Raw genomic sequence first — 12,453 nt, 5'->3', positions numbered from 1 at the left:
TCTGTTATGATAAAAGCTAAATGTGTCAGTTAAAACTAGAAACCCTGCGTTTTTATTCGGGAGGTTAGTGGTATTTTACAGACGTGTGACCTGTATAACGTACTATTAGCAGCTCTGTGAACCCAGATATTACAGCTGTACAGCATCTCATTCTCGAAAGCACATTTTCTAAAACTGTTCTGAAAACATTCATTTCATCGACAGATAATGTTACAGAGAGCAGTACAAGTGAATTTTGGAAAAACCTCAGAACATTTAGCTCCTATGAAAAGTAGCCTAAATGACCTCGTCAGTTGATTCTTAAAGAAATAGTTCTTTCCCAAACTGTATTAGTATTGGTACTTAGCGTATTAGGGGCCATTATAGATACAAGACAAAAAACTTAAAATAAAAAAAAACAAAAAACACGGGCAATATTCTAAGAAAAAAAACTCTCTGAATTTCTAAGATTAATGTCGCAAATTTGAAAGAAAAAGAAAAGAAAGAAAACAAATTTTGGAGAGGCAAAAAATCAGATATTCTCAGAGTTTAATGTTGCAAATTTCTGAGAAAAAAAGTCAGAAAATTAAGTCAAGTCAAGTTTCCTTATTGTCATTGTACAAAACAATGAAACATAGGAGCAAATAAGTACATAAATAAAATGTAGCTAAAATTCATTTTTTCTATTGTTTTTTTTTGGGGGGGGGGGGTCATTTAGCAATAAGGAAATATTCCTGATTTTAGCGCAGAATAAGCAGATTATAATCAGCATCCAGACTTTAGAGAGACATTTCTGTGAACTGGAACTGGAGGAAAACAACACTGAGCAGCAGCAGCGTCTGTGTGATGAGGTTGATCCAAAGGGAAGTTTTGTAGTTCTTTGACCCCAAAAAACATGCAAACAAAAAAACCACCATCCACCATCTTTCTGATTTTTTTTTCTCACAAATTTGCCGCTTAATAAACAGAGAATATCCAACCTTATTTCTTGTAAATTTGCAACATAAGTCTCAGAAATTTAGAGTTTTTTTTATAATAACATTGCCGGCCGTAAGCTACTGGACACCCCAACCAATAATTTATTATTGATTATAGTTTGCATTAATAATCTGAATCTGTGAAGTAACTAAAGCTGTCAAATAATTGTCGGGGAGTAAAAAGTGCAATATTTGCCTACAAATATAGTTAAAATCTAAGTAATAAAAAAATAATAAAGTTGCATAAAATATCATTATATAAGTTAAATACAAGTATCTCAAAATTGTATTTAGGTATGGAAGGCCACTTGAGTAAATGAAGTTAGTTAGGTATCCAAAAAGTGTTGTGAGAAGGTGAACTGTGGATTTGAGGTTGTGCCAAACAAGAACGATTGTGCTAAAAACCAAGAGCACCGGTTTAATAATCAACTGTTTATGTGTATAAATGTGACAGTGAGGCAGATGCTCCTAAATGTGCACATTAAACTTGCTTTCTTCTCTTTGTTTTTCAATTTAAACTCATGCACGCTCTCACAACAAAGCACTCTGCAGCACCCACCGTCGTGTCTCTGGGCTGCACAAAGGTTCGTTTCTCACTGAGAGGAGGCTGTTGCTGAGCAGAGGCAGCATCACAGCGTTCCCACCTGTGGTCGGAGCAGGGAGGGTGGTGATTGACTGCAGAGACATGCTCAGATGGAGCGCAACCCCCTCCTCTGACAGGAAGCCAAAAGGCCATCTGCAGCGGCCAGGCTATTGTTGTGGCTGTGCATTAAGCTATTTTATGTCCCACGTGAATTTACTGCCAGTCTTAAGTTAGCGAGTTTGCAGGCGAAGAGTGTTTCATTCATACTGTGTGGAGAACAAAGGCAGTTTGAGTTAAGTGCCTCGCAGATGTAAAAGCTGCATGAAGAGAGAGAAAAGATTTCAACTCAATACTTTATTAAATAATCAACATCATCATGAAAAAAGGGAAAAATGAAACAGTCACATTTGTTTTACTTCAAGTTTTTCCAACAGTATTTCACTTTTAGCTTCACACATTTTAGTGGCTTCACAAAAGTCACTCGTGTGATGTTCATTTTGGTGTGACAGATAAAATGATGGACACTATATATTCCTCTCTGTATTCACATCTCTTCAGTGTTGACACAACAGACGGGGTGTTGTGTTGAATGTCACGTAATATTTGAAAGCTTTTTGTGCATGAGAGGTGAAGCTACAACCAACAGGGTTCGCACAGTCATGTAAAACCTGGAAAAGTCATAGAATTTGTAACTATCACTTTTCAGGCCTGGAAAAGTTTTGGAAAACTAAATATACCCTCAAGATTTTCGAAAAGTCATGAATTTAGTTTAACAAACCTGTATAATGACACATGATGTGTCGAAAAAATTTCTGTTTTTACAGTTTCTGGCTGTGATAAATGGCATGATTTTTAATGAAAACATGCCTTCCAAACAGAATTTTAAAGGAAAAAAAAATAAAAATCAACAATTTTTTTTCTTCTAAAATCACCAAACAATTTACATGGAAAAACAAACCATTTTCTTTATGAATCGGCAAAAATAATCAAATTTTTAAAAAGATAACATGTCATCCAAACCTGCAGGCATATTTTCTTTAAAGATTGCCAGTAAAATAAATACAAACTTGAGCCATTTGAAGTTGAATGCCCCTCCCCTGGAGCCAAAATAAAAATCATGTGTCCCCTTTGTACCCCCCCATAAATAACAAACAGTCCCTAAGTTGTATTTTAATATTGATTTCTAATCCTGTTTTGAATTCATTCTTTGTAAAATAATATATAGTCATGAAAAAGAACAATTGAGGATTACAGATGGCTCTTTCAGAGAATGTGTGATATTTAAAATTTGTCTCAAAGTCATGGGAAAGTCGTGGAAATTTATCGATAAAAATGTGTGAACCCTGAATCAGAGAGCATGCAGGCAGAGCCGGAGCCGTCTGCGACAAACGCTACATAAAAACAACGGCTGCCTTTGTGTCACCAGCTGGTGCATTGATGAGAAACACTATTGATAGCCTCTAACTTGATCAGGTCTTTACTGTAGTGTCAATCTACGAGGGGGTCAGCGATGTTCTTGTTGTGGTAGATGAAACATCATGACCACATCTAAATTCTCCAGCTAACAAAAGAAATGGTGTGAATTTAAAACGAAGGAAGTTATGATTCTGTCGTAGCTCGTATGAATTCACATGCTTTGCTATTTCAGGACCGAGCTTGAGAAAATGAGTCGATCATTTATTTATATTTCTGTCTCTAAACATGAACAGACGGACCACTGTAATAGTTACACCTTGCAGTCATATTAATACTGTTGACATCATGTTTCCTACAAAGAAACACTCCAGTGAGATCAAGTTTAAATGACCAAAGATCACAATATAAAAATCAAACAAAAGCAAAGAGGTAAAAAAAAAAAAAGACCATTTTCTAAACTACCTGGCTGGCATGCATGCTACTTACACAGAGAGACTATTTCTTTTTGTTCGTTTTTTTTTTCAGTCTTAACAGCTCTTTTAGTTACACACCCACATATTTACATCATCAGTCGACGGTGCGTCATTGAGATAAATCTCACACCAACCTCCAGCAGCAGCAGCACACTGAAATAACGTAACACAACTCACAGAGCTGCGTTGACTTAACGGAGAAGTCGTTAAAATGCTGTATTTTTCTTATTGTCAACAGATGAAATAAAACACAACTAACAAGTATTATCAGTGTGTTCAAAGCCTAATATGTCGTATTTCTCAGTGCCATAGAGCTAAATTTTTGATTAAATGTTTGGAGTTGAAATGTACGCTAGGCCTATATTTGGAATTTTTTTACTGCTTTAACTTACATACTAAGTGATAGACCAGCAACTCCCATGTTCTGCAAAGTAAATTACTGTTTTTGACGGAGGAGTCTGGCGGCTTTGAGAAAACGGCTTCAGTTTTATGTTGAAAAAGGGCGTCTGACAGCAAGGTAAAGCAGTGAAAATATTTGAACACTTTAATTGTTAGAGATTTTTTTTTCTTTTTCAACTGCAAATTTCAGTCCCCAAAAGGAAAACTTTAATATCTCTTTAATCTGTGAGGATAAAGTTTTCAATCTGTCCATCTCACTTCACTCATTTTTTTTATACCAAAATTTATCTCATTGACTGAAAAAGCAAATTATTTTGTTATTGTTATAGCCTACAAATGTAATTTGTATCTGCTAATATTTATAATTTATATAATTCCAAAATTGAAACTTAGCATTTTCTGTGCAATATTGTGATACTATGCTGTATTGATTTTTCCCCCAACAAAATCTGAAAGTATTAAAATACCTCCTAATGTCGACAATAAGAAAAATATAGAATAACACCAGTCTTGTCCGTTAAATCTTTTATCACATTGTTCACACAAACCCCAAAGTCTCCAAACCAGAGCCGGTCTGAGGCCCATCTGAAATATTCAGAGTCCCAGATGAAGGTCCCATCCACAGAGAAAGGTCCAGTTTGCACAAAATGTAATCTAGTTCAAAATATCAATCAGTAGCAAGAGTCTCATATTATCCACAGAGATGTCCCAGGCATCGTGTGTCCGTCTGCCGTCCATCAGGAACGTCAAGCTCGGGAATCAAGCTGAGGGGTTTGATTGGATGAACAGAATTAGAGCTCCAGTTGGGATGCGAGTTAATTGGCTTGGAAGCTGCTCCGCTATGTGAAACGATTGGAGGAACAGCTTCGTGATTGGACTGAAAGAAAAACCAGGCTGAGGGGACAATCGCCTTCTTGAGACCAAATTTTGTCTTATATGAAAAATTGCCTTAAAGCTATATTGGGCTTAACCCTTTGAAAACTGGAGCAACATCACTTTTCTTGTGCTGCTTTCAGATGCCGTTCACAAGTATTTCAACCTTTTTACTTACAAATTTGTTTTATTTCAGAGTTACAGAATTAGTCTAATTTTAAGCAGTTTTTTATTTATTTATTTATCTATTTTTTAAACTAATTTTTAGATAATATTTTTTTTATTTTTCTTTGATTTTTTTTCAATTTTTTAAAAAATATATTTTTTAGGTAATTTTCTTGTACTTTTTCCTAATCTCTGTCAAATATCTTTGCTCATTGCTCTTTGCCTTCGTTCCATGTTTTTGACGCCAATTTGCTCCGGTTTCAAAGGGTTACATTAGCATGGTTCATCTGCGTCTCTGCCACTAATGAGGGTGAAGAATGAGTTGTTTGTCATCAAAGAGACGGCTGAATTTTCCTTATTGGCCAACGATGTCAGGGCCAAAGTTAATATCAGCAGCGTTTGAACACGTTGTACTGTATCTCCTGATTTAATTATCGTCCAGGTCTGCAGTGGAAGCAGATGTTGCCCTTAACTTTGACCCACATTCACACACGAGCACAACCGACACGATGCCAACAAACAGTCTCATTCTGCCCTTCCTCGTCCTGACAATGGCTGGCGGGTGTGGGGTGTCAAATCTAATGAAACAACAGCTGAGTGTGTGTGGAAACGGGGTTGGAGGGGTGAAAAGGGGAGGAGGGAGGGAGGGTGAGTCAAGACACAAGTGTCCTTGTCAAAGGCGAAGCCAGAGAGAGAGAGCGAGAGCTGCAGTGACCGCTACGACCGGCCCAAAATGGCTGCCAGTCAGAAAAAGAGACGATGGTGCCTGGGCTCTCGGAGCGTGAATCACCGCTGTCACTCCTCTCTGGTTGACTGGTGCGAGCTCACGCCAGAGCCCTGAGGCCAGTAAGCCCGGGTGAGCCGGAGGAGGCGGCAGGGTCGAGCTCAGGGTCTCTGAGGGCCTGCGGTTTGTTAGAGCACGATTTCAAGGCTGCACGCGGAAGTGTGACACCAAATCTCATCGGATTCTGAACCGTTTACTTGTTTCCTCGTGTTTTCATCCCTCGCTCCCTCTCTCTATTTGATTGGGTGGGAGGATTAGGACTGGATTACCCAGAGGAGGGGATGTGTGGCAGAGCGTGTTTTGTTTGCACATGTGCGTAAAGGTCGGATCTTATAGCGGATGTTTGTTTATCGTGTGACCTTGTGGGGGAGTTTATGTACTGTAGCGCCGCAGCAAAGTGTGCACGAGCGACTGCTGCATGGAGGAGGAGAGGAAACCTCCAGATGCCCAAACACAATAAGATTAAGGCTTTGCAACATGCTTTTGTGGGCATTTTTAACCAGCAGCTTCCTGCTGAGCGCCTGGACCCAAAAAAAGGGGTCACGAGATAAAATTGAGAGGAGAAAATAACAAAATTTCCCTCTAATCTTTGCTTTTCTTCTAATTTACTGCTGAAGTTTTACTTTTTCATTGGGAGAAATCACTCTGGTTGTACTAGAAACAGCCGCTGATATGCAGCAAACGGTGAGGGGTTGCAGGTACACGAAGGCTACATCCACACTAATACACTTTTGTTTTATACACATAAAGATTGCTACTTTTACGCCTAGTGCACACACTGCTTCAACATGTTCAAACCCCTAAAACAGACTGTTTTAGTTTGGAAACTCCGGGGTTGCATTTTGGTCCGTATGAGCAGAAACCAAGACTTTTGAAAACGATGGCAAACACAACATGTCAAGTCAAAAAACGACAGCTAGTCCTACATACATTTCTTGATTTCATACTTATTGTGTGGTTATCATACTTCTTTACCGTCGCCACCGGTTCGTCCAGCGATGGATACGGCTTCAGGTACCACTCTGATATGTTGCCATATTTGCTTTGCCATGACTCTCTATCTGTTTTGCGCAGCCTTGACCGCTGTGTGTTCATTATGACTTTAAGAAACAGTTTCGCTTTCGTGTCGGACATATCCGGTCTTTGTGTTTTCGGTAACTAAGCAACTGACTGCAGCGTTGCTTCCTGTTTACATCATACGTCATATGTCAGTGTGTACATGAATGGTCATGTGATGCATTTTCAGGTGCATTAGTATCAGACCCCCAGGAAGTGTGCGGGGCTTTGAAGCCAATTTTTGTAGCGGCCAAACAGTGGAATAACACCATCAGGTGATGCCCTGTGGCCCAAAAGACTTTTTTCTATAGACCTGAATGTCAAAAGTTATAGTTTAGGAAAATTCAATTTATTTAAAAATGGAAGCGAGTCAGTCATTTTTCAATAACCGATGGAGAGGAGTTGGGATTTAATAAGTTTGCATATCTTCTAAATAAATCTCAATTCAATTTGAGTGTCACACACCCTGTGAAATGACTCAGAATTTGATTCACAGACTGTCCAATAGCATTTAGAAAGTCTAGAAGAGCAGCACAATTAAGTGATTTTATCCCCATTCAAGTGGAGTGCTAAACCGGAAGTAACCATTCGGTCGGTGGATTTTTTCAGGATTGGACGTGGCTGCGTGTTCAACGCTGTATCCAGTTCTCTTAATACATTGATGGTTAGTATGACAATTTAAGATAAAAATGCATTAGTGTGGACGTGGCCTTAGTATATATGTGTGTATATATATATATATATTATTTGAAGTACATACCTTTAGTAGTTTATCTCTTTATTGACTTTTTAAGCCATTGTTGTGCATAATTAGCAGCTAATTTTTAATTTCCCCCGTTTTTCTATTAACCTTTCTGAGTAATCAGCCTTGAAACATGAAATGTAAACTGACCTCGTGCATCAGGAACAACTTTTTAAAGGCTAGGACATAAAATCCAGCTGAAAATATATCTAATCAGATCTGCTTGAAAAAAAAAAAAATCCATATATTTTCAAGCATAACGATGAATGCTGGTCTCATCTGTGACCCTCTCTGACAGCACACATTAAAACACAGGGGAAACAGATTAAAGGCACTGAAGCCTAAATGCCAATGGTTCATTCAAGGGAATAATTTATCAGGAGGCTGGAGGTCACGGAGGGATACGAGAGCAAACAGGCCTCTCGATGGCAGATGAGGACCCGCAGGTGACTTGATGAGAAAGTGGGACAAATTCAGAAGCAGCAACAACAAAGAAACCACAGCAGCAGAGAGCCTCGCCGCCTCCGCTCTGGACCCTGAGCTGCACACGTGTCACATTTTACTCACGCTCCAAGGAGAATAAAGCGACAAGGAAATCTGTGTTTGTGTGCATGTGTGTGTGTTTACAGTCCGGCACGGTCCAGCCTGACCTGGATTAGCCACTGAAGCTCTGCAGGGCTGCCGAGTGGACAAGAAGGGGGCAGAGGTTGAGCGAGGGGAGGGGCTGCAGTAATCTGCTAATCTCATTAATACCGCGGCCTGTGGGTGCCCTGTCAACAAGACGCAGGGAACAAAGGATGGAGTAAACAGCTGATGACCCTGGCTGCTGTCCACTGCACAATGCCCACGCACACACACATCCATACACTCGCACAAAATTAAATTCTGCTTCCACCGGAAAACTCTCCTGAGATAAAACAGAAACGTGAAGCTTGAGCGAGTCAGGATGAAAAACGGCAGCTGTCCCCTCAGGCCAGACGACCCTCAAAAGGCTCCACAAAACTCTGCCTGTTCGTTTTGCTTTACTGACTCCACGGCAGGACCAGCAGGACCTAACATGGACCGCTCAGCTGTTCCCATCAGTCTGAGTCACTTTTCACTGCTGGCACACGGGGCTTACCCGGCAGCGGATGTCAACATGTCTCCTTGTGTTGTCCTGGAAAATGTATCTCGGCCTTGGTGGATTATAGTTTTATTCTTGCGTGAATCCACTTTGGAGTGGTGAAAAATCCTTGATCGTATTTTTATAGCGCTACAATCCAGCGCACACTGATTGATCACATTCAGAGAGGCGGGTGAGGATGCTGGGAGGCAGCTGGGACGACGTGGGGTCAGATGGGACAGGTGGACCAAATGGCTCCTCAATTCAAGTAAACTCAGGTAGACAAAAAAAAAAGAAAACGCAACAGTGAGCTTCTGTGAGCCAATTATCTTTGATAAGGGAAACGCTTTAAGTCCTTATTTCTATCCATGGATGGACTGGACGATGGCAACAAACAGATGAATGATTAACCCTTTGAAACCTGAGCCAACAGGCTTGATTTCGTTCAAAAACATGGGAAAAAGGCAATGAGCAACTAATGAAAGAATGGAAAAAAAATGGTAAAAAGTAAAAAAAGTAATACCTGAGTTAAAAAGAAGAATTAAATGACCTGAAAAAAGTGCTTAATTGTTTTTCCTAGCTTTTCAAAATGATTTTCTAAATCTACTAATTTCTTGCAATTGGTGAAACATAGAAATGCACCATAATATTGGCACGTCAGCGGTTTAGGCTGATGTTGGCTTAGAAATTGAATATCAGAATCGACCAACATGTTGATTTCTGCCGATATCACAAACCAATATTTTGTTTGACTGACACGTAAACATGTACAAAACATCAACCTTCAGTTGAAATATTTTTCTTATTTTGCACAATGAACGAATATTTCAAAAGCACTGCACTTTATGTTTCCATCTGCTGGTGAGCGTCACGATAAGAGTACGCATCATATGACGTTAATTCCACTACAGACGAAACTTGATGATCAGTTAACACAGGCGGGATAAAAGTGGATTTATCGATATCAGTATCAGTTATCGGCCAAAAGATTTATTTTTATATCATCATATCTGCAAAAAATCCAATATAGCACATATCCAGTGAAACAGTTATTACCAAGTTGCTCATTGCTTTTCTCCATGTTTTTGAAACAAACTGCATCAATGTGCTCAGAGTTCAAAGGTTAAAATACTTGTGAAAGGCATCTGAAAGCAGCAGAGGGAAAGTGACGTCGTTCCAGGTTTCAAAGGGTTAAACTCTACTAAGATAGGCCGTTGTTGCTCCTGCAGGGCCGCAGGAGAATCTGTATGAGACAAATGTGCAAGTTTACGTGTGCATGTGTGTACACAAAGGCATGCGGTCAGTAAACATCCTCTCACCGATCCAGCACCCGACTGTAGTCCTGAGGCCCGCAGCCGCCTTCGCTCTTCAGTTCAGCAAAAACTTGTGTGAAAAAGTGCGGGTCTGCGTTGATTCGCAGCATCTTTGCGCTGGTGGCGTCGATGATGGCGAGGCAGCGGTCCCAGAAGGCCTCCTTACCCGCCTCCACCAGGAAGGGCTTGAGCGGGTACGAGATCTCGTTGCCCATGTAGGAGTAGGACAGGTAGAGGCAGGTGAGCAGGATGGCCTGCAGCTCGTGCTCCGATGCCACCAGGTCGCCGTCCACCACGTCTCGGCACAGCATGTAGACGAAGACCACGTTGGCCGGCGTGACGAAGGCCTGGTCCTGCCAGCCCTGCAGCAGAAGCGAGCGGTCCACGGCCCGCAGCCACAGCACCGGGTCAGCCGGAGACAGATGCTTCAGGCGGTAGCAGCGACAGCACAGGAACTCCCCAAGGCAGCGCAGGAGCTCGCTGGTGGACGCCTGGACAATTACACGCTTAGGGGACGAACCCACCGTCCCTTGGGGGACTTTCTTCACAGAGGAGAGCTGTTGGGACTTGCTGTATCCGCACCCGTGACCCTGACCCATCCCCAGGCCGTAGCCGAGCCCCAGACCGAGCCCCAGTCCTGCTGGGCCCTCGTAGCTGGACAGGTTGGCACATGACAACGACTTCTTCACATTCTCTCGGTTGAGGTGCAACACGGGGTCCTTCTGATAAATATTGATGTTGTTGTTGTTGTTGAGAGGGTCCCCGAGGGCCACCTGACCGCCGGGGCCTTTCTTGGAGTTGCCCTTCTTCTTGGTAGAGGCCACCAGTCGCTTCCACGTGAGCGCTGGGAGGAAGATGGACTGCCCCCTCTTTAGCCCACGGTCTTTCTGGCTGTTGAGAGAGCGGCTGCTGATGCTCGGGTAGTGGCTGAGCGAGCCCGGCCGGTTGTCATAGTAGCCTGATTTCCGAGAGCCGGGAGACAGGGATAGTACAGTGCCCATGGTGAGTCAGAGCTCCGCAGATTACGCTGCCTCTGTGCTGTGGTGAAGAGAGGGGACGAGTGTGAAGCAAAGCTCTCTTTTATTTCTTAAAATCCAGCTGATGTGAACTCTGGACAGGGAGACAGCATGAAGAGATGAGAGCAGACATGACAACGTCTGACTGACCTGCAACATTAAAAACAGAGTTTAAACAAATGCACAGTAAAAAATAACATCCAGTCTCATTTTAAACAACAAAAACGGCCACATCCTGTAAAGTGACATTAACCTTTCCATCCCCAGACTCGAGCTTTGCAGCCAAGCATCATTAAAACCCATTTAACTTTACATTACACACAAGAGGAGATCCAAAAGTTTCCAAAGATAACAAACACACCAGGCAGATGTGTATAAAACGATGCAAAACATCCATATTTGCGCGCAGTGTCGTGTTTCATAAAGAATGTGTGCAATAAGACAATTTGTTCCGAGCTTCAAGTGGAGATAAACGAATAGGACTGGATGATGAGGGGTTAATCAAAAAAGCCTGATTTAATCAATGAGCTTTTATTCTGTGAAACTTGTGAAGATTCCTAGACTTCGAACCATTGAAAGGACTCAAACATTTCTCTGAATGACAAAAATGCAGGCGCTGAGAGGGTGAATAATGCGTAAAAGACGCACTTTGGGTTTTTTACGCACATATTCCATTCCGAAATGAGACATATGTTAATAATTAGCCATTAAATATGCTTATTTTACATAATAAACATTTCGGCATTAATTTAATCTCAATTAGTGTCCTTCTCTTAGGTGCTCTAATGCTCACCTGTGTGTACGAGATGTCCGGGTACGAGATTTTGCCGCAGTCCGCGACGGTGCAAACACATAAAGGAGCGCAAAACAAATGTTTCTGCAGTGGATAACTGGAGACAGAAGCGAGCAGGGTGCTGCTGTGTGAGCAGAATTAAAGTCTCTTCTTCTGCAGAAGCTTTGACCTGCTCTTCTCCAAAGATGAAGTGTGGAACAACGTGTCGGTCCTCGCCCGGCGGGGTGCAGGTGTCATCCTCCGCTGCACCTCAGACCTCAGGCGAGACTGATGGCTGATGGCACTAACTGTTTTTTCGTTTCTCTCTCCATATCCGAAAAAAGCAAACTTTCACAGTGTTTGAGTCCTTTCAATGCACTCCATGTCTCGGAGCCGAGCGGAAAGTCTCCTGTCACCTCTCCCGGTTCTGTGCTGGGTGTCCGGTGCAGCTGTGAGTCCGCACACTGAGTGCCTCAGTCGCTTACTGACCGGTGATCGGTCCCGGCTCTGGTCCGACGTCTGAGCGGGTCTCTGAGCAGCCAGTGAGCGCGCCACACACACCGCCTCCCCGAGACTCTGACTCCTCCTAACGGGGCTCAGCTGCCTCCTCCCAGAGCGCGCGCGCGCGCGCGCACACACACACACACACACACACACACACACACACACACACACACACACACACACACACACACACAGTACAGTGAGCTCATTCACCATCATTATAAACACTTATTGCAGTTGCTATTATTTATTTAGTAATATCTATCTATCCATCCATCTATCTATCTCTCGTTATTATA

At 42.1% G+C, this 12,453-nt stretch overlaps 1 protein-coding gene across 2 annotated transcripts; it reads right to left on the bottom strand.

The window, feature by feature from the left end:
- Positions 1 to 1,878: 1,878 nt before the first annotated feature.
- On the bottom strand, positions 1,879 to 12,196 carry LOC121958067 (cyclin-dependent kinase 5 activator 1). Of its 2 annotated transcripts, none has more exons than XM_042506924.2 (2): positions 11,672 to 12,196; positions 1,879 to 11,028 (listed from the first exon to the last, which is right to left on the bottom strand). In XM_042506924.2, exon 2 carries the CDS (start codon positions 10,861 to 10,863, stop codon positions 9,865 to 9,867), a length of 999 nt encoding a protein of 332 aa, XP_042362858.1. In that variant the 5' UTR covers positions 10,864 to 11,028; positions 11,672 to 12,196; the 3' UTR covers positions 1,879 to 9,864. The 2 variants fall into 2 exon arrangements, with proteins under 2 accessions (XP_042362858.1, XP_087946445.1); XM_088090319.1 differs by having other exon boundaries at positions 1,879 to 10,972.
- Positions 12,197 to 12,453: the final 257 nt, after the last annotated feature.

The sequence above is a fragment of the Plectropomus leopardus genome, chromosome 17 (genome assembly GCF_026936395.1).
Source record: "Plectropomus leopardus strain MGB_pleo_1.0 chromosome 17, ASM2693639v1, whole genome shotgun sequence".
Taxonomy (NCBI): domain Eukaryota; kingdom Metazoa; phylum Chordata; class Actinopteri; order Perciformes; family Serranidae; genus Plectropomus; species Plectropomus leopardus.
This window is presented reverse-complemented; position numbering and strand designations above follow the sequence as displayed.